At 38.8% G+C, this 22,210-nt stretch overlaps 1 protein-coding gene across 2 annotated transcripts in view; it reads right to left on the reverse strand.

The window, feature by feature from the left end:
- The window catches only part of slc12a1 (solute carrier family 12 member 1), an 83,939-nt gene continuing 61,729 nt past the window's right edge, over positions 1 to 22,210 (reverse strand). For both annotated transcript variants that reach the window (XM_052042361.1, XM_052042362.1), the window contains exons 19-26: positions 21,072 to 21,154; positions 17,469 to 17,624; positions 13,258 to 13,380; positions 12,244 to 12,355; positions 5,860 to 5,946; positions 1,432 to 1,567; positions 1,261 to 1,328; positions 1 to 920 (exon numbers count right to left, since the gene is read on the reverse strand). In XM_052042361.1, coding sequence (XP_051898321.1) covers positions 785 to 920; positions 1,261 to 1,328; positions 1,432 to 1,567; positions 5,860 to 5,946; positions 12,244 to 12,355; positions 13,258 to 13,380; positions 17,469 to 17,624; positions 21,072 to 21,154 — 901 coding nt within the window. In that variant the 3' untranslated portion in view covers positions 1 to 784. The remainder of the gene's footprint in view (positions 921 to 1,260; positions 1,329 to 1,431; positions 1,568 to 5,859; positions 5,947 to 12,243; positions 12,356 to 13,257; positions 13,381 to 17,468; positions 17,625 to 21,071; positions 21,155 to 22,210) is intronic.

Raw genomic sequence — 22,210 nt, forward strand, 5'->3', positions numbered from 1 at the left:
TAACATTAAATTCTAGTGCAATTTATTTCAATAATTATCTGACACAAGGTTACCATTAATGTTTTTCAGATTACATAGTTATTGAAATCATGGAAAAATACATTCTGAATTTCAACGTTTGTATCATATTGCAAGAAATCCCTCCAAAATAGAACTGACCACATGATAAATTGTATTAAATTTCCATCTCATTCGATTTGACATTTTCTCATCTTCCTTTTAGTTCAGTTTTGATTCTGTGTTCCTGAATGTGATCTTGTCAGACAACATTAAAAGACTTATCTCAATCCGTGCTTATGTTTAAGCTTATTGTTAAATAATGCACCGTACATAATTATAATTGTCAAAATGAGTGATAAAGTCTTATTTTAGACTGAGATGAAGGAATATCAGGCTGTAACAATGGACTGGAACCCCCCTTAAGATTTTAGAAGCCGAATTGTTTTGGAACTAGATTATTGCTACATGACGATGACCTCCCTTTGGTACAATGACTCCACAAGTTGGAGTAATATTCCACCTTTGTGACATTACAGTGAAAACACAAACCATAAAAATTGCAGTATACTATTAACCTCACAATTACATATGGTGACCATACAAGAAAATACAATTTCAGAAGAGGAAGAACTATTGACATTATTTGTGAAAGGCATCAAAGAATTATAGAATGTGGAATTAAGCCTGTTTGCTACTTAGATCAAGAGATGCCCTTTTAAACTACTCTCAAGTATACTAGATGATAAGTGTGGCATTTGCTCCAGCCATGACATTCACTTTTCTGTTAGGAGTAAAAGGTCAGTACATTTTTTTGATTTCCTCTGATCATTATGACAGGAGGTAGATTTCTGGAAAGAATCTCCAACCAAGCCATGTACAGGTAGCTTGATACAGCTTCTTTTCTTGCAATTGGCAAACTCCTAGTGTGTGAAAGAAAATAAAGTTAACATCTTTTGAAAAATAAGTTTGAACGATCCATATGCACATGATGAACTACAGTATGCCTAGGAATATAGGATTGGGATTTATAATCACTTTTCCCATATGGATTGAACTAAAAAAATCTTAACAACAGGGAAATATTTTTGTCATTTCACCATTTTGTTCTCAAATCAACTCTTCAGGTGACGTGTGTAATTATAGCCACCTTCTCCATGAAAAATGCAGGAATGTGTATTTTTGGATCTGTCATGTTACGTTATTTAAATCAACAATCCTACCACTTTGGAATTATGAATAGTATCCATGGATTTTACATACACAACAATGATATTGGCAGCTCGAGAGTTCTCCTGTAGAAGTTCATTGAGTCTGACTTGCCGGTATGTCTGGTTTTAAAAAAGAAGTCAGTGTACATTTCTATTCATCAGAGAATTAAATAATTCATACACATATTATAAATACAATAGTTACAGGGAGCTTTCTGTCTACCTTATCTTTAAATCTCTCTAGCTCAGCATCAGTAATTTTCCATGGATACTCCTTCTGCAGTATCTCAGCGGTTGCAGGATCCTTGGAGCTTTCATGCAGTTGATACGGTTCAATCAATTCTTCAAATGTTTTCCAGCTGTAATAAGTCATAATTAGCAAATCAAAGCACAATTATTCCACAATTAATGGATCTTTCATGATTGTTTAAAGCCAGTGCATTTTATAATTAGTATCATAACCAAAGTCTACTAAGTGCAACATTTTGTACATTGATCACAGAAATGCTGGATCTCCCTTCTCCTTGCTCCTGCACTTTACACCTGTACCCCTATGGTCTCCTTCCACAAGACATGTTATTCCTTTGACCATGAGTGGCAGGGGCCTGGTTCCTCAAAAGCCTATTTGTAACAAGTCACAGGTTTAGTCAAAATTCAGAGATCGTGACAAAGATATTTCAGCTGTTGTGGAGAAAAATATGGGTGAATATCATCTGCACCGTCCTTTCTACCCAATAAAGCTTAAGTGATCCACTCAATGCCCAAATCACCACTACTCTCACCCAATGTTTAGTCCAATGGGCTGATTAGGAACACTGTGGTTTGGCACAATATCACCCTGTGTGCAAGTCGGGTCACTAAATATAACGATCAGTGATGTTGCTTACAATGATGCCGATCTCACTTGCTCTCACTTAATGAGCTGCTCCTCACTAAACCCTATGTTGGAGCTGAAATTATGTAAAATAATGTCATGGATTTGTCAAAGTCAGCCCTGGAAGTAGCTAGAACACCCCTGTATGATCTGGCATTACCTATTCATTGGGTCATATTTCTGGAGGAGTCCACAACTTGAATTTAAAATTGCAGAACAGTTCATGTGTACACTTTTGCAAATTCCTACTTTCTTGCATCAACAGTGAAATCGGGTTTAAAATCTAGACAGTATTTGTAGAAGTAAAAACATGATGAAACAACATCACTCAGCTTCTTCTGCAGAAGCTGCCCGACTTGCTGAACAGTTCCAGCATTTGATGTCCTATTACTCCACTGATAATTGGGATAAGGTTGATAGAGGAAGTCATGTGGCCATGTTAGTTATTTCACTTTCCTAAATAATACTCCACAGTAACTGCCTGTCAGGGCTGCACTGGAGCAGCTTGGCTTGGGGACCACCAGGCTTGATTTTCTGGGTCTTTAGCATCTGTGGTATCTAGTCCAGTAACCATCAAAAATAAATCTTCCGATATTTTACCAAAAGGGTACTAGCTATATGCTGATCAGCCTATTAGGTAAATCTTCAGAGCATAATTGGAGAAAGCATTAATTGATCAAATTGCTGGAAGTCAGCCTGGATTTGTGAAGTGCAAATAGTATTCAATAAACTTAACTTCCATGAAGGGTGGTGTGGTTGGCTCTGTGAAGGCAGACTTTCAAAACGAGTTTAACAAAATACCACCTGGACAAAATGGATCAGTTACCACATTTAAAACCTTTAAGTATGGATACAAAAATATTTAAGGAACAGGATAAAGGAGCAAAAAAAACAGGTGCTTCACAGACCAGAGGATTATATGCATTGGTGTCACTCAAGCTGTTGTTGCAACCACTGCTTTTTAATGTGCTAATGATTTGGATTTTAGTGGAAAGATTGTAATTTTAAGCTTTCTAATCACACAAAATTCAGAAATATCTTGGAGATTCATTCTCTTCAGGTACATGTCTAATATCTTTATTCAAACTTCTAATTGGATCTGGCATCTTTTCATGTAGTACTTTCCAGATCTTAAACAACAGTTAAGACGATAACCTCTCATTTCCACCCTCATTCTTTATTTGATTATTTTAAATGCATTACCTCTGGATACTGATCCTTGGAAATAATTGTTCTCTATTATACTTTTTCCAAACACAGTATTGAGTAATTTATGGGTCAGATAACACAGTGTTGTATTAGAACAGCTGGTATTCAGACTCTGAACATAAGTCCTGGACTGGCATGTGTGGCTGTGAAAAGACCAAGTCCAGGGCTCAGAAGGCAAAATCTGTCTGTTCACTCTGGCTTGCTGGAACTCTTCCCACCCCCACTGCCCAGCATTAGGGTAGGGGGAGTGCCTCAGCATGTGAGACCACCTTGATTGCAATGGGGAATCTAGGACAAGGATTTGTGAGGTAACAGAAGGGTTAAAAGATTTGATTTGAAGAAAAACACCAGACTGAGTCTGCAGCAGGGAATGAGTGAACAAACACAAGGGATTTATTTGATTTTGTTCTCAATGTCAAGATAACATTGGCTGAAGTGATCATTGCATCACTGCACCATCCTTGTGGAGATGAAGTCTGTGTGCACACTGAGGATGCCCTCCATTGAATTGTGTGGCACCACTAATGTGTTAAATGGATTAGTCCCATAACTGATCTGGCAGCTTAAAACTGGGCATCCATGAGGCACTGTACACCATCAGTATCAGCACTGTGTACACCACTACACTGTGTAACCTTGTGGCTTGACATATTCCTCTCTACCATTACTACCAGTCTAGGGGATCAACTCTGGTGCAATGAGGAGATCACCCTACCGGGAGCAACACTGGGCATACCTAAAAATGATGAGGTACCAGCTGAGTGAAGTTACAGTACAGGAACATTTACATACAAAATAATCAGTGGGCAATGGATAGCACTAAACAAACTCACACCCAGCAGATCCGATCAAAGCTCTGGGTCTTACCACATCTCACTGTAAATAGTGGTGGATAATTAAGCAGCTAATGGGAGGAGGTGGCTACAAGAACATCCCCTCCTCCTCACCGATGCTGGGGCCCAGTGTGAGTGCTAAAGGCAAGACTAAAACATTCACAACCATATTCAGTCAAAAGGATTGATTAGATGATCCATCTCAGCTTCCTCCTGAGATCCCCATCAGCGCGGGAGTCTGTCTCCAACCAATTTCATTCACTCCGTGTGTTATCAAGAAACAACTGAAAGCATCAGAGACAGCAAAGGCATAATGCTTGGAAACATCTCGGGTGTGGTACTGAAGATCTATGCTCCAGATCAGCTGTCTCCAAGCTGTTCCAGTACAGTTAACACACCAGCAACAACCCAGCAATGTGCAAAATTGCCCAGATATGTCCCATTCACAAAGAGGACAAATCCAGTCCAGCCCAATCAGTACATTTTCAATCATCAGCAAAGTGACAGAAATGACATTGACAGCACCATCAAATGGCACTGACACACCAATGCCCAGTTTGGGTTTTGCCAGAACCACTTCGCTAAAGACCTCATTACAACCTTGGTCCAAACATGGACCAAAGAGCTGAACACTGACGGTGAAACAAAACTGACTGCCTTGATGTCAAGGCAGCATTTGACTGAATCCATTATGGAGCCCTTGTAGCACTGAGTCAACGTGCATCAGAAAGGAAAAACACTCCAAAGGTCAGCGTCATACCATGCATCGGTTTTTGGAGGTCAATCATCCCACCCAAGGGACATCACTTTTTCATATTTCATCAGATTTAAATGTTTTTTTAATTGCTTCTGATTGTTTTCTATTATTTTTTTTGTTTACAAGCACTGCAGGGGCCCAAACTCAAGTTTTGATTGTAAAGGCCCCAAGCCACAGAGGGCCTCACTGATCAGCTAGCTACAGGGAGAAGTTGCATCCAGGAATCTGCTCCAGGTAAGAGTAGGCTTTAGTCTGAAATGTTCACTGTTTCACTCTCCAAATATGGCCTGACCTGTTAATTGTCTTTTTTTAATTAGAGTATTAATTTTTTTTTAATAGATTTCAATTTTAAAAAGTTTTAGTAATAGTTTGAGTATTTGTGAATATCAGAGACATCTATAAGTGCTCTGCCCTGGACAGGTTTGATATCCTGCCAAGTTTCTGGATACAGTTTAGCCAGCTATCGGACTTTTTCAGTTCTTTCGTGAGCTGGCATTACACTACACAACACCCTGTGCTGAGCAGAGCTTTGATATTTAGGATTCAAACGGGTTTAGATTATTCAGTCGATAATCTGTTTGCTGTTACCATGTGGATCAACAGGAAGTTGGGGTGGCTTGCTGCTGGCAGGAAGTTCCAGACCATTAAAGTAGGACCAAAACTTTGGCAAAAGAGATAGAATTTAAACAGTGCCTTAGAAGAGTAAGAAAACAAAGACCTAGTGGGGTGGGGCTGAATGAATGAGAGTTTAGGCCCCTGGCAGCTGGAGGCACAGATTTAGTGGAGTAATTAAGTGGGAGTGGTGGTATTGGAGGGTAAACAAGCCAGTGCAAATTAGAACACTGACAGAGTTTTAGAGGACCTCTGTTTATAGAGGTAGAATGAGGGGTGGTCAGCCAAGAGTGTGCTGGAATATCAAATTTGTCAGCAGGGCAAAGATCTACTGTAATTAGAGGTTCCCAATACAGCCATTCATACCTCTGCTTGCTTGGCTTCACATTAATGTCTCCAATAACCTTGATGTCAGCACACTGAATCCTGAATTTTCCCAGAAGTGCGGCCATTCTGTATAAAAGCCAGAGGAACGAAATGTGAGAAAAACATTTAAAAGGAAAATTACAGCAGATCTTGTAAATCTGCAGACAAAATAAAGCATTAGAAAAACTCAGCAATGTAGCGAGCATATGTGGAGAGGTAAAGATGCTGTCCAACCTGATGCAAGAGTGGCTACTGCTCTTAAATAATGTCACATTTATCTTGCTGTTCGATTCAAATCAATCAAATACTAGGGTTTATCCTTTGAATAGTACTACTAATCCATGTATAGGCTTTTCATTGCCTCGACTCTTTCTAAAATTTGTGGCTCAGAACAGCATTGGACTCCAATTATGGCCTTAAAGTTTCATATGTATTCTTTTTTTTTATTCTATGGCTCTGGAACTGTAATGTCTGGCCTAGGTGCATTATACAGTCATTGACTCTTCTGCCAATATTTTTAAATCCACCACTGAAAACTTTAGAGCTCTCAGAGGCCGTACTAAAGAAGAAAAAGACGGGCTTCTGAGACTGGCTGGATGAGAGACTGGGTTAGGTGTGGGGGAAGTTATGCAGTGATTAGGGCCCCATGGTTTTGTAAGATTGGACCTGGGTCCAGAAGCAAACAGTGCTATGTGATCAAATCTCCAGGTCGACATCATTCCATTCATTAGCTTTCCACAACAAAAAAATTTTCTTGCAGTACTTTATCTTACGAACCTGAAACACTCGTCTGCAATATAATGTATCATTAACATTTTTTCAGCCAAATCCCATCTCCTGCTCTGCAACCAATTCCTCCATCTTACCAACATCTCCTTTTGGCTCCCTTTGGCCCTCAATATTGTATATCTTCAGCTTAGAATTGAAGGGTATCTAGACACATTAATTCAGCAGTGCAGAGCAAACTGATAAATATTTTCTTTGTGGGCCACCACTACATAGTTCTATGGAAATAATGCACATGCATTTTGTGCTCAATTAGGCTCTACGTGTATTCTGCTTTGAGAGGCTTTGCAGAATGCCCACAAAAGAAACTAATAACTCCCAAGTCTGGGCTTGAGGGAGAACCCTTAAAGAATTTTAAGTAATTACCTAAGACTGATTCCTAGTGACTGGCTCCGCATCTGAGCAGGTTCCCTTTCAATATTGACTAAACTGACCTCACAAATGCTCTGAGACCTACATGCCACCCACAGGCCACACATGCATGGACCAATATCAAGGATATTCTGTCCAGGCATGTACTGGATGCCACTGTGCATGTTTAGCTATCTCTTTGCTTTTGTCGTTTTGAAGCATGGATAATCATGAATGGAAATTGAGGAATTGTGGACATCACTGTTAAGTGCTTGATTCCTCTTTTACCGATTTTTACTCCATTGATATTGTGTGGTGTAATGCACATAAATGTCGTAACAAACGATACAATTTCTAAGCATGTCTATTTTAGCATTATTTCCAAATATTGGTACACAATATAACTGGAATCCTATGGTTTACTATTACAGCTACTAAGTGCCCACTGTATTTGAGAAACTTTCCCTGACTTGTATTTCCTTCCTTCTAATTTTTAAGATCTTATTTGGTGTCTTCTCCTTCAATCTGCACTTAACTTTCAACACAGCTGTGAAATAATTACCGCAGCCTTCTGATATTTCCTTCCAAACCCTTAGGCTTGTTCCTCCAAGTAACCATAAGTGAAAATTCCCTACTTATTTGATTATTTAAATTGACAAAGTATTAATATAAAATGAACCACATGTGAGGAAGATGGGATGGTTGGTGGTGTTTGGTGGTGTTCATAAGGACAAATATTTTTACATAGTTGTTGGTTAGGGTCTGGAATGTCCTGCATGGGAAGTACTGGTCTGTTCAATTGCAGCATTCAAAAGGGAGCTGGATGTATCCAAAAGGAAAGAACTTGCAGGTAAAGGACAGGGGAGTGGGAACAGCTGATTGCTCTTGCACAGAGTTAGTGCAGACTCAATGGGCCAAAATGGCTGCATGTGTTGCAAGCTTTGTGATACTGGAATTTCTGGCATAATGACTGAAATCAGATACTACAATGTGAAGGTTAAGTACAGCAAAGGTCACAAACTATTTACTTACACACTGTTGGTCCATGGAAGGTTATTGGAACAAGTCACTGCACATTTTTAATAAAGTTATTAGTGGGAACTTGAAAGGAATTATGGTAACAGTATCAACTTGCAGAGATAACAATACTATCCATAAACATTAATGTGAAATTTGCAATTTTTAGTACAAGCCTGCTTATTAATGGGAAATTGAACAATGCAACTTTTACTGGAATCTTGGGGTGAAAATAGTTTTATTTGTTAGTGAATTAACATGCCATGACCCCTCATTCACTAAAAACACAGACAAGCGCTATCCACAGAGTCTCTTCTGTTGTTCTATTCCATACAGACAAATTTTAAGCACACATCTGTTGGTAGGGGGTTTCATGTTTCAGCTTTCCCTTTGAAAATGCCTCCCAAAACATTTTTAATCGCTCTGCCCTGCTCACTTCTTTTAAAAGACTTTCTCAAAAATCCATCCACAGTAAAACTCTGATAATCCATAAATCCTGATGGTTCAGCATCTGGCTCGCCAGGTGACATTTGTTGCGCTCCCTCTCAACTCACTGGGCCTCTGTTCTCACGTTCCCTTAAAACTCACTGGGTTCACTGGAAAATTATCTTCCTGTGTAACATCTATAAAAAAAAGTGAATTCTAAGTGTTTTGGGTATTAATATGATCCAATAATCTGGAAAAAAAATCACTCCTCCCTCTCACTTCTATATACCAACTATACACTCCTGATGCAGGGTCTTGACCTGAAACGTTGACCATCCCTTTGCCTCCACAGATGCTGCTCAATCTGCTGAGTTCTTCCAGTTTATTTTTTGCTCGACTCTGGAGAATCTGCCAATCTGACACCAAAGTCCTGAGCCGAGTGTAATGGTTTATAAAACTATAGTTGTTTAAGTATTCAGTCATGTTGACCAACAATCCCACAAAGATTCCTCACTCCTGTGTAGTGCATTAGAAGTCTTTCAAATTTAGTCTAATTTGTTAAAGTGTCCTTTAAGGAACTGAGGTTGTCTGTTGGAAGTTACAACAGGGGCTCTTGATTATGCATCATTATTTGCAGGTTTGTCTTCAAGTTCTACATTGCAAATGCCTCAATGTTTAAGCATTACTCTAGCACCCAGGTGATAAACTGTTGCGATTTTGTTTTACTGTTGATTAGTTTGTGGGCATTTTGAATTAAACAAACAGTTTTTTTTATACACAGTAATGTTTGTTGATAAATGCCACATATCTTGACAACTTAGCCTTAGATATTACTAACACTGAAGGTCAGTATACATAGGCCTAACCTATTCATGAAAGTTGTAGCTAATTTGGCACTTGACCTTTTACAGTCAATACAAAAATAACAGGGCTCTCTTTCACCTACAACACAGAAGGTCTGTACTTCATCCAAACAAAGTAAGGTACAACTGTAAAGTTCCAAAACCACCTGATTTTGGCTTGCTGCCATTCTCCAGCTAACCTGTATTAAGCAAAGGCATGGGAGAAAGTCACCATAAAGGTACCCAAAAGGTACATATGCAACCCTGCCTCCACTTTCAGGAAAGCATTTTTAAAAAATTACATTCCTGCTTGCAACATCCAACTGTCCTTTCAGTGACTGTTGCCTAAGGCTTCATTTAAGTTTTCCTAAAATCAACATCATGCAAACATTAGGTTCTTTGTCTTATCATTAGCTTCAAGCATGTGAATAAAGGTGCAGAAATGGTGGAAGCTGCTATTCAGGCTCAGAGTATCAGTGTTCCACAGAATGGACCTCTGTGAGCAATCTAGTATGGAGGTTTAAGAGTATAAATAGGGACCAAATATGAAGAGGAAAGTTAACTGTAGTTGTGTTTGCTCAATACTAATGCCTTAAAATACAAAAATTTACCAGCACTGGAAAATAAGCTTCTTTCTCCCCAATCAAAACCTCAATTTCATGCAATTTACAAGAAACTCTATTCCACCATATCAAAAGGCAGTTAGTTGATGCAACTGGAGTGAACCTAATGAGCCTGGTGAATGCTGATGGGATCAGAATCACCACCCATTTTAAACCCTTTCCATTTTAAGTCAATTAGACTGAACTGATTCTATGAGTTTGCTGCTAGATTAAAAATAGCCTAATGCAAGACACCTGGTGCAAAATCAGGAATTATGCTGATCATTTATAAATCACCAATTAGGCCTCAACTGGACTACAATGCCCAATTATAAACACTGCATTTAGAAAGGATAACAATTCTTGAAATAGGGTACCAAGGTGGAGATTTACTCAAATATTACCAGAGATAAGCAAAAGAGCAACAGCTTTCATTTATTTAGTGCCTTTACCAAAGTAAAACTTGGTTAGAATTAGGTTTTAGGGGCATTTGAGATGACAAGTGCTTAGTTGGGGAGGTTTAAGGAGTTGTTTGGGGGGGGGGGGGGGGGGGGGGGGTCAGGAAGCTAATCCAAAAGATTAGAAGATTAACCCAAAAGGCCATAACCAGAGGAGTGCAGATTTGGAGGGGTTATTCTAATAAAGGGAAGTTTGGAAAATAGGGAGCATTTAGTCCATGGAGGGTTGTGAAAACAAAGATGAGAAATTTTTAAATTGAGGCAATGCTGGGCCGGGGACCAATATGCGCCAGCTACCACAGGGGCTTTAAATGTCCAGTATTTGGTATGTTATGATGTGGATAACGGAACAGAGTAATAAGTTCGTTGGCAAGGTGGAGTTTTGTGATGTGATGGAGATGAATGGAGGTGGTCCTGTTGATGGAGTGATAGGTGGTCAGTAGCCTATCAAACTTAAATGCAAGTTCTCAAATGATCTCACTCAGGCTTAAAGTCAGTTGCCAGGGTGAAAGACGTACTTGGTAGATAGGAACCGAATTTGTTGTAGGAATCAAACATAGTGACTCAGGTCTTCCCAATAGTAAACTGGAGGAAATTTCTATTTATCCAATACTGATCACCAGCACCTCTACTTCCTCAGGAGGCTAACGAAATTTGACAGGTCCCCTTTGACATTCACCAACTTTTATTGATGCACCATAGAAAGCATCCTATCTGGATGCATCACAGCTTGGTATGGCAACTGCTCTGCCCAGGACCACAAGAAACTACAGAGAGTTGTGGACACAGCCCAGCACATCACAGAAACCAGCCTCTCCTCCATGGACTCTGTCTATACCTCTCGCTGCCTTGGTGAAGCAGCCAGCATAATCAAAGACCCCACCCACCCAGGTCATTCTCTCTTCTCCCCTCTCCCATCAGGTAGAAGATACGGAAGCCTGAGGGCACATATCACAGGCTCAAGGACAGCTTCTGTCCCACCGTGATAAGACTATTGAACAGTTCCCTTGTACGATGATACACTCTTGATCTCACAACCTACCTTATTATGACCTTGCACCTTATTGTCTACCCGCAATGCACTTCCCTGTAACTGTGACACTTTACTCTGTATTGTTATTGTTTTTAGCCTGTACTATCTCAATGCACTGTAACGAATTGATTTGTACGAATGGTATGAAAGACAAGTTTTTCACTGTACCTCGGTACAAGTGACAATAATAAACCAATTCCAATACTAGTGTGATAAATCATGGAGGGTGGAGCATTGCAAGACCTGTTTGACAATTTTGGTCAGTGCCCACAAAGCTGCATTAAGTGGCAATCAAGTGAAGTTGTGCTCATGTGCGCCACGTGGAAACTCAGTCATGCATGCGGCCTTGATCAGGCCTTACTTTCACGTACACTGTCAGTGCAGTTTGGGAGGTTGGGTACAGGAGTCATAAGGGTCAAGAGTTAGAGAATGCAATTGGGTATTAGTTATCAGTAGGGATATGCAATTGTGCATTGGGTGGAGTTGGGAGGGGATTGCAAGCTAAGAGCTTGGATAGGGAAGGTCACTACAAACAAGATTGAGGGATAGGGTTGGGAATAAGTTCTAAAGGAATGCTGGATACGTAAATAATTCAAGGGGACCCACTGTGGCCAGGTTTCCAGTGCTGGCATGTCACCTACTCAGACAGCCCCATTTGTGGCACAGATGTCAGCTTCGGAGCAGCAGTGAAAGCCCGTTTCTGCATGTATCTGGCATCCTTGTGTTACAATTTCAGATGCAGAGGATCTAGAATCAAAATTGCAAACTTCATGATCCAAATTCCCAATTTTCAGTGGAAATGTCTCATTTAAATCATGAATATTAACCGTCACAACATGCAGGAGCTCATCATTTTTAACTAAACTTACGCCCGTTTCTCTTCATTAATACTGTCCAACTTCCCTCCAATAAAGATACGCAACTTGCAACCAGACCATTTTTTCCGTGTAGTTAACAGATAAGGAATGAGAATAGTCAAACCTATTAAAGCAAAGATACTGAGATTAGTAATTGAGGTTGATTGTAACAATATTTAATGTTTACTTTCATAAAGATTAAAATCATCTTATATTAGTATTACACGTGGGATCTAATAGCTAACTTTCAAACTGTAAACACTATCAGAAGTACTTCCAACGTTTTTATCAAAATATTTTTCACTATTTATATTCCCTATTTAACTTTTGAATACTTCAACTTGGTAAAATTAAGACACTGAACAGGTTTCATAAAATAATCATCTTCAGCATCAGCATTCTTGGCCAAATTAGGTGGTCATCCCTCACTTCAGAGAAGAATGCATCATCTTCAGTAGCATTTTAGTGCAGGACTGGGGTAGTGTTGTGCCAGAGGATACGTTGAACCAACACTGTGTCCTTTTCCAGGTGTATGTAAATGACCTCATGAACAGCACAAGTTGAATTCTTTCAGGGCCCTGGAAGAATATCTCTCCTGTAGCCAACCACTGATAATGTGATAATTTTACTCCTGGCTGTGAGAGTTTGCTTTGCACAAATTGGCTGCCATGTTTTTACAATATAGAAGTGACTATAGTCATAGAATCGTACAGCATGGTAACAGGCCAATTGGCCCAACTTGTTCATGCTGACCAGTGGGCACCCTTCCATATTAATCCCATATTGGTCCATAGCACAAGCACTGCAAGTACTCATCTAGTTACTTTTTAAATGCTATCTGGAATTATTTCATTAACTATAAAGTGCTTTCATGATCTTAATGTCACGAAAGACAATGCAAACCTGTCCTTTTTTTTTCCATAACCAAAAGATAATTTTTTTTCAAATGAACACAATCACAAAATCTTACATATTAGATTCATACATTAAAATTAGATTTCTTTTGGAGAATAATATGCTTCATACCTCCATCATCAAACAACCACCAAACGTCTATTGTGCCTTTCCCTTGATTCTTTTGGAATTGAGCACTAGCTTCCAATAGTTGTTGGTTGAAATTTGCAGCATAACCAGTGGAGATTTTAAAGCCTGAAATTTGAAAAAGAAGTTATTGTACTTGTGCAGCCAGTATTAGTTGCCAAGGAACAGTGTACAAATTCACCACATCCTATTTGTTCAATTTCAATAAATAAATCTAGTTTGTTAATTTGGGATTTAAGCCCATCTCAAATATGGTCTGTTGATAATATTGGTTTCAGCGTGGTTTGGAGCAAAATAAAGTTAATAGGGCTCTGATATTTAACAGTTATATGAATCGTACAGGCTAAATGTCTCTGCAGAGGCAGAAAAGTGCTGGACTGTAACTTTTGGCTTAAGAGATATAAAGTCCACTGCTGGGAAAAGTGACAAGACTATTGGACGGAATGGCTCAAAGTACAAATTACATCACATTAGTGGCAAACATCCTTTAAAAAAGAGGACAAAGGATTCTTTGTGATGAATAAGGTTCCAACTACCAGAATGAATGTGACATCTTGCACAGCGTTCATTTTCATGACCTTAAACAGTTTAAATTACAGCATGGAATCTGCGATAAATACTTATTTCAAGGATGGCCAGAAATTTGCCATGAAATTATTCCACTTGCATGCTATGTCCAGCTCTGCCTAAGGTGACCTTTCCCTGAAGACTTTAAATCTGATTGCATATACTCAATTTAATCTTATCCTGAATAAACATAAGAGGCAGAAAGGCCTAACTTTAGCTCATCTTTCCAGAATAAAATCTACCATTCCTTCTCTTCATCTGATAAACTTTTGACTGACTCCACAAGCTTTTAGCTTTATTACTATTCCTAGAGGTACATTCCAGGTGTTGATTAACCGTGAGAAAACATTGCAGTATGGAATACAAATTCCTAGTCAATGTTTTAATTTGCTACGTGAAAGAATGTTATCAAAATTCAATCACTAAATACAGTAGGATCCACTGTGCGCCATTTCCAGATACCTGATCCAAGTTTGTGCGTATGATGTGAGTAAGCAAGCAGAGATGTCAAACGACATGCAATGTTTGATTAATGCAATTTGCATGAAGTTGTACTGTGCATACAAGTCCATCAAATACTGACCATACAATGGGGACGGGGCGGAGGAGAGGATTTTGGAGTTTTTGTTGTTAGAAGTTTGTTGTCCACCTGGCATCTGAGATCTCCATCTTTCTCAAGGCAGGTTCCCTATTTAAACTTCTCATCCATAGTGATCATTTTCCACTCCACCCTTCTCCCTGCCAAGCTCACTGATCTGTCTGCAATCTCTACCCAAACACATAACCCCCACCAGCTATCATCTCCTTCAGTGCAGACTGGGGTCAAGGAAGACTGTAAAATGTTGGGGAAATGACACACTCATTCTTACTGCGATGTTGCAAACAAGAAGTTTCCAACTGGAGTGGAACTAATTAGCAGGATAAATGAGAAGCTGTTCAATCTCTTTTGCTTCTATTCCAGAACCAAGGCACCCCAACCTCAATCATCAAGATGGGGTATGCAGATAATATTTGAGGCTTAACTTGGAGTCACTGTTGATTCATTCAAAGTGTACAAGAGAATGAGCCATATGCTTAAGATCTGCAAAACATCCTCCACAACTACACCTCACCATTCCCCACCCTCCCGGTCCCCCCAACCACGAAGGTCCACGACAAGGCCTTGGAAATCGAAGACCACATCCCACATTCTGGGAGCCATCTTCCAACAAAGGCACACTGATGTTGAAATTCTTTCAGCCTTCATTAGGCCAGGACAGCACTTCACTGTCTGAAGGAAAACATTTTAAAATCAAGCACTCAAACCCAGCACAAAACTCATGGTCCACCAAGCAGCAGTCTTCCCTGCATGCTTCCAGGACCTGGACCGACAACAGAAGGCAACTCAGAACTAGAAAGGTACCACTAAGTAGAAAATATTGAAGGAGGTGGGGGGAGGGGGGGGGGTAGGTTTAGCAAAAGAAACAAGTGACATGAGGAATTTCTGCACAGCAAGTGGTCCGGAATGTACTCCCAGGTGATAAAAGCAGAGGAAAATTTAATTGTAGCATTCAAAAGGAAACTAGGTAAGAATCTGAAAGCAAAAATTTACAGGACTATATGACAGCACAGGGGAATGTTGGCTAAGTGAACTGCACTTGCATACAGATGCTCTGGATTTGACAGGATGAATGGCCTCCTTCCACACTGTAACCATTGTGATCTTTTATCAATGTCACCTTGAAAATGTGCAACATCCTCATCAATTCTGAGAATCTCTGGCCCATGACCATCAAACTATCAAAGGAGCATTCAGGGTGGCATTGAGAATCTCAAGTTCCCTCTTCAGAACCACACAGAGGCCCAACATAAGCAACAGAAGGTGCACCCACTTACCTTGTCCCATCTTAGGTTAGGGCCCCATTGGCCCCATTAGCCACATCAGAATCTATAGAACTGGAATGGAAGCAAGTCATCCTAAACCCCAAGAAAATGCCCAAGATGGTGATTAAAAATCAATGCCCATGTTTTATTTAGGGAAAAAGAAAAACATTTTAGAATTTTCTTTGGTTCCAAATGGCATTATTGGTGATAATGATGGCATGCCAATTTAATTCCTGACCTTGTATGTTTTCCCTTTAAAAGCCAAATGTAAAAAAAAATGGAGTTGCAATAAAAACAATGACCTCAAAAGGAAGTGCAATCCTGGGACATTTGCTTGGGATTTAAAAATCAGTGAGATCCTCACTGCAAATGAAGCCTCACCCGAGGTTACAAAATTAAGGCCCAAGCAATTCTGTTGGTCTGATTGTTTGTCAAGACTACCCAAGGAAGAGAGGAAAAACTACTACTCCAAGTGCAAATCAGGAAATGCCTAAACTCTCAACTTGGTGTTGCAAGGATACTCTCAAAAGCATGGAGGGTCAGAAAGTTTGTCCCATATTTCTTCACCTGGAGTTGTTTGCTTACTTGTTTGGTATATTTGAGGTTCCTACACCTCATGGCCCAGCCAGATTGTTAAGAGGGCTGTATCAAATCACAAATGATGTAACAAATTGCCACGTCACAGTGACCAAGTATCACATACCCTGGCAATTTTGCATTTGCTGACTGATTGCAACTAATTTTCTTTCCAACATCAAAATGTTTTACTTTCGACCATCACTTGCCCATTGATGGCTTCAAATTGTTTTTATTGCAGTAATTCCTATCCTGGATGTCAAATTATTTTTCTTTAACCATATGGCATAATGCCTAGCTGGATTAAAAGTTTCTATTACATTCATAACCATACCACAAATCATAAGACTGCACACCTAATTCATTCAGAATACTATTTTTGATACTCTTAACTTATCAAAAGAATTCTCAATCCTGAAAATGTCTAAAGCCCCTTGAGCAATTTCCTCCCCCTGTTCAATGTGGAGAATTGCTTTGACTTCATTTATTCCATCCTCTTTCTGGATTTCTGCTCCAGCAAAAAACATATGCTTTATCTGCCTTAAAGATTCCCATTTACTATTTTACTTTGATTTCTCAAATTGCTGTTCCACTTAAATATTAATTACATAAAGTCAAGCTTATAAGGAATATACATGCCTTAGTTGAGTGCTATTCCACTCTCCAATCCTACCTTACCCTGTTGTCTGTGCTAGTTTTGATTCACCATGTGTACCAGAACCAATGATCATACGAACATATAAATTAAGAGCAGACCATCCAGCCCCTTGAGCCTGTTTGGCCATTTAATAAGTTAGTGGTTGATCTGAAAGTAACCTCAACTCTGTATTCCTGTCTACACACAGTAACCTCTCACCTTCTGCTTATCTATCTCCATCATAAAAGCATTCAAAGATTCTGCTTCCATGCCACTTCGTGGAAGTCAGTTCCAAAAACTTGTGATCTAAGAGAAAAACTATTTCATATTTAACTTTTAAAAAGCTTCTGAAATTCATTGGGAATTCTCCAGCCTCTCACAGCAAGTGACTGATAAAATCCTCAGAATGACACAGACACTCATACTCAACTAGTTCTCCAGGAATTTCATTTGTCACCTACTGGAATTATGCTGGAAAACTGGGCTGAGCCAAAATTTCATTATGTAGTTATTACTGCACATTATTATTTTTCTGCACTTAGACAAGCTTTACCTTTCTGTGCATTCACTGCCAGTGGAGTATTTGCACTATATTTCACAGCTTTGTTCAAGAACTTCAGTGAACGGATTCCTCGCTTTCCATCCTCTTGTTCCTCTCTCTTGGCAGATTCCAATGCTAGTTTTTCTTGCTCTTTTCTTTGTAATTCTTCTGCAAACAAATGAAAATAATTACTGATGCCAGCTGCACAAAAATTATGGACAGTCATTTAATATCAGAAGCCAAGTACCTTTATACCAAACATTCAAACTGTTGTATAAATTTTTTTTTACATGAAACATTTAAGAAAACAAGTAATAAATGTCTTTCACAAGAATTTGTGTAGTTTAAATTTTCCCCAGGACAGGAAGGTCTTCAGACAACAGACTGAAATGACAAAGCCTCTGCCAGGTATTTTATTAATGGTCTGCTAACTAAGTTCTGCCACTCTTGCTGTTTTTGCCAGGAGGTCCACAAGAGCAGTTTTGAGCAAATTCAATGCTTTGTCCTACTCTCAGTGCAGCTGGCTACCATATGGATGTTGCTTAATAATGATATGGAACTTTGCCTCATGGAATCAGAAATTCAGCTCCATTTCCTATAGTAATCATACTAAAGCCGCAGTACACTGAAGCATTATATTATAATTCTCCTTCACAGATTATGCACTGCACCTTTTTTGTAAGTTTGTAAATGTTCAGCTAAATATTTGCCAATGTACTAATGGTATAACAAGGCTGTATTCTACGACTCACAGGGGAAGTCTGGTACAGTAAAGGAATGGCAATATTTGAGGCCATGTAATATGTTGGAGCCAGTTGTGTCTGACTGTATTTGGCAGAAAATTTTAATTTTTATTGGCTGATAGGCTTATTTTTTTTTAAACTGGTGGACAGAGAATCCTTACTGCAAGGAACAGCAACTACATTTGCACAAGGTTTTAGATTTTTATTCCTGTCACTTGCTTTGCATGATGTATTACCTGCTCTCTTTGGTTTCTCCTCACAAAAACACAGAAATTCACGGTACTAAACATCAGTAATTCAAAGAAAGAGGGCCTACTCACTTTAAGCATAGGGGAGGTCAGATGCTGGCCTCCCTTATGCTTAAAGGCAGGGGTGTGGAGACAGAAATTTTTGGGGGGGGGGGGGGGGGGGGGTGGAAATTACCTGATCTCTTTCCTTCATTTGTACTTGAGGTTAGCAGTGCTATTACCTTAGTCTAATCCCACTTTTCACAGGCAGTATTAGACTAGTGTGTAGTCAAACAGGCAGTACACTACAGTACAGAGTTCCACACACCTGCTGGAATATGTATGTATGCATGCATGCAGCAGGCAGGAAAGGCAATCAGTGGCCTTTAGACTTGGAGCAAAATTAGCATGCTCATACTGGGAGGCAATCTTGTCCAACTGCATGGTGGAACTGTGCAGTAAAATCCAATATTCCCATCCTCCTTAAAGTTATCTTCATATTCATTATATTTTTATATAAATGTTTAAATTTCATGAATTATTAATTCAGCTAATGTATGAATGCTTTCCCTATTCAAACATCATTATGAAATTTCAAGCCAATTCACCCTCCCAGTTTTTATGCTATTATACTCTATTGTCATTGTTATCCATAGACCCACTTACTTGAGGTTGGTGTCAGGCCCATCTGGAGATTTTCCCCCCAAATATCTACATACCTATACACACTGCAGAACCAATCATGTCTGTATAAATATGGTGATCAGTTTCCAGACCATTTGTGTCAAGTTGCTCTCTGCTGTACACTGTTTTCATAGAGAGTAGTCTTTGTTTACTCAGTTTCACCTTGTGATTTCAAAACCAATCACTGCTTGTATAACTACATTCAATGAAAATAGTTAGCTAATATCATTTTTTAAAGTATTTATATGTTTTAATGTGTATTAATTCCTGTTAATGAGTTAGAACATTGTAGGACATATTTATATTTAGCTGGGAATTGGCATAAAGGAAAGGACCCTAGTATCTGCATTATTTTTTATCTGTGGGAACTTCATGTCCCCAACTCTTGTGGATAATGTGGGCTTAATATATGCATTTATCATTAATTCGTTGACCTGAATCTTTCACTAATAGGCTTTCAAGCAAAACATTTAGAGGGTTTCTACTAAGTCACACGTTTAGCCATCTTTACTCCAATGAATAAGTGGTTGGTTTTAAAATGTTCCAACATTATAACTATAAACGGATCTTAAATAAAAGAAAACAGAAAATGCTGGAAACACTCAGCAGGTTAGGCAGCACCTATGGAAAGAAAAACAGTTAACATTTCAGCTCAAAAAGCCTTCCTCAGAATCAATTAGATCCACACTGCACAGCTCTAACATTTTTTTTTATATGAACGTTCTCAAAACAGTGCATTGTTCTTTCTTCCCCCCACTGAGATTGAAACTAGAAATCCACCAAGATTTTGGCTTTAAAAAAATGTAGGTAGAGTTTACCTTACTCTTCTTGATCACACCAAAACGTGCACTAATCAAATGAATATGAGATCACCCATATTTCCAAGTTATTAACCAAGAGTGACTGTTTAATAGGATCACACATTAAAGGAACTCCATGTGCTGTATTGCCTGAAAGTCACGCAACAATTCAAAGGTAGTATATCAAGAGTGGTCATTTGATTTGAACTGAGATTTGCATCTGGCAGTTATTTTCTTCTACATTTTAGTAGTTAATTAGCATTAAAGCATTAGGAAGAGTGCAGAAGAGATTCACCAGGATCTCTGGAATGGAGGGCTTTAATTACAAGAAGTTGGATAGGTTTGTCCTCACTGGAGCCTAGGAGACTGAGGGAGGTTTATAAGATTATGAGGAGCATAGACAGGGTCGATAGTCTTTTCCCTAGGGTAGGGGAGTCTAAGACTAGTGGGCATAGATTTAAGTGAGAGGAGAGAAATTTAAAGGAGACCTGAGGGGCAGGTTTTTCCAGAGTGTGGTGTTTAGATGGAACTGCTGTTTGAAGAGTTGGTAGAGACAGACACACATACAACAGTGAAAAGGCATTTGGACAGGTACTTGGATAGGAAGGGAGTAGAGGAATACGGGCCTAATGGAAGCAAGTGGGATTAGCATAGATAGGCATCATGGTCAGCAGGGAACAGTTGGGCTGAACAGCTCTATGACTATCCCCTTTAAACCTCTTGTTCTGTACCTTGAACACATGCATGTTTGCAGCTACCATTCTATAAGAATGTCAACCCAGTGACTAATATATACTGTCTGCAATACTTGAACAAACATAACCAAAACTGTACAACTTGCAAACCACTAACTTCCAAAATATGGTGGATGTAAAACATTTTTCTGATTCCCACTTTTACACCATCTCAAAGCCAAAATCTCTTATGTACTCATTTTCCTAATTCCAAGAATCTATTGGAAAAGAGATGCTTTATTAAAATCTGTACATGTAATCTGGTGGTTTGTTCTGATAAAGGATTACACCCAAAACATTAACTCTCCTGAGAAGGCAATCAATCTAGCTTGCTTCTCTACCAGGCTATTTTTACTTGCATTTCAGATTTCCAGAGTTTGCAGTTTATTACATTTGTTTTAATGAGATTATTGCTGAACAGTCCTACCTTGAATCTGAAGTATATGAGAGATATCAAGTCCTTGGCTAATCCTCAGAATTATCAAACCATACTCAAAATCAAAGGCATCACTGCAACAAAAATAATACATCTCAAATTAGCAAATGTATTCTCGTTTTTAGTTCCTTTACCGAAACTAAGCAAATTTAGATACTAATAAGTACTTCATGGATGTGCTTTCATGTTCGGTGTTCATGCTAATATGAGCGAAAGGTAATTTTCCATTTACCCATTCATTAAAAAGGATAAAAAAAATTCTGCAGACCTGACTAACCTCAGTGTCCAAATTTCTAATGTGCACTCATGGCATGCAAAACTTCATGCTGTGAATATAAACTTGTTAAATCAAATATTGAAGAGCAGTTAGAATATACACATTAAACATGATATGGCATCACAGAATAAACATTGAACACTATTCAGCCCCATAAATACTTCTAACATTCACCATGAAAGATTAAAGACACTTTTGTCAAAAAACTCAGTTATAACAGAATTCTCTATCCAAAATACTATATTTAATAGCCACGGTGTAGACAATCAAACTTACCCCAGAACTAAATGCAGAACATTGGAGAAAGTGGTAACTTTTTTGTCTGTGTCTATGAAGTAATTCACAGATGAAGACCATAAGATTGACCTTCATTCTGAAAGCACATGTCAGAAGTTCTTACTGGATGGTGAAAGGTATCCAAAGAAAGCAAGCAAAATCCTAGACTTTGATACCTCGTGTTCAACCTGACCATGAAGTGCCATTTATTTTTAAATTAGGTGGCATCACTGATTTAATAATGATCAAATTGGTTGAATGATTCTATTAGCAGGAAGTATTTTGTTTCATCTGTACATGTTGGATAAAAACATCTAATTCCTCCTGCTAGATATTTACCATTGTCTCAATGATGTAGCAAATCCCAATACCCTCAGGCTTTTATCTTGTACATAACATTGAAAAATTATGGTGTCTGGGAAAGAATAAACCCTGTGCCCACCTCCAGAAGTAGTTCTACTCACTGGCATATTGAAAAAGTACTGTACTTAAGCAATTTGGCACAACGGTTCATGCAGTGTATATGAAGTGATAAAATTGAATTCAACGCAGGTGTTATTCTATTTAGATCCAATTC

This window comes from Pristis pectinata, chromosome 32 (genome assembly GCF_009764475.1).
Source record: "Pristis pectinata isolate sPriPec2 chromosome 32, sPriPec2.1.pri, whole genome shotgun sequence".
NCBI lineage: Eukaryota > Metazoa > Chordata > Chondrichthyes > Rhinopristiformes > Pristidae > Pristis > Pristis pectinata.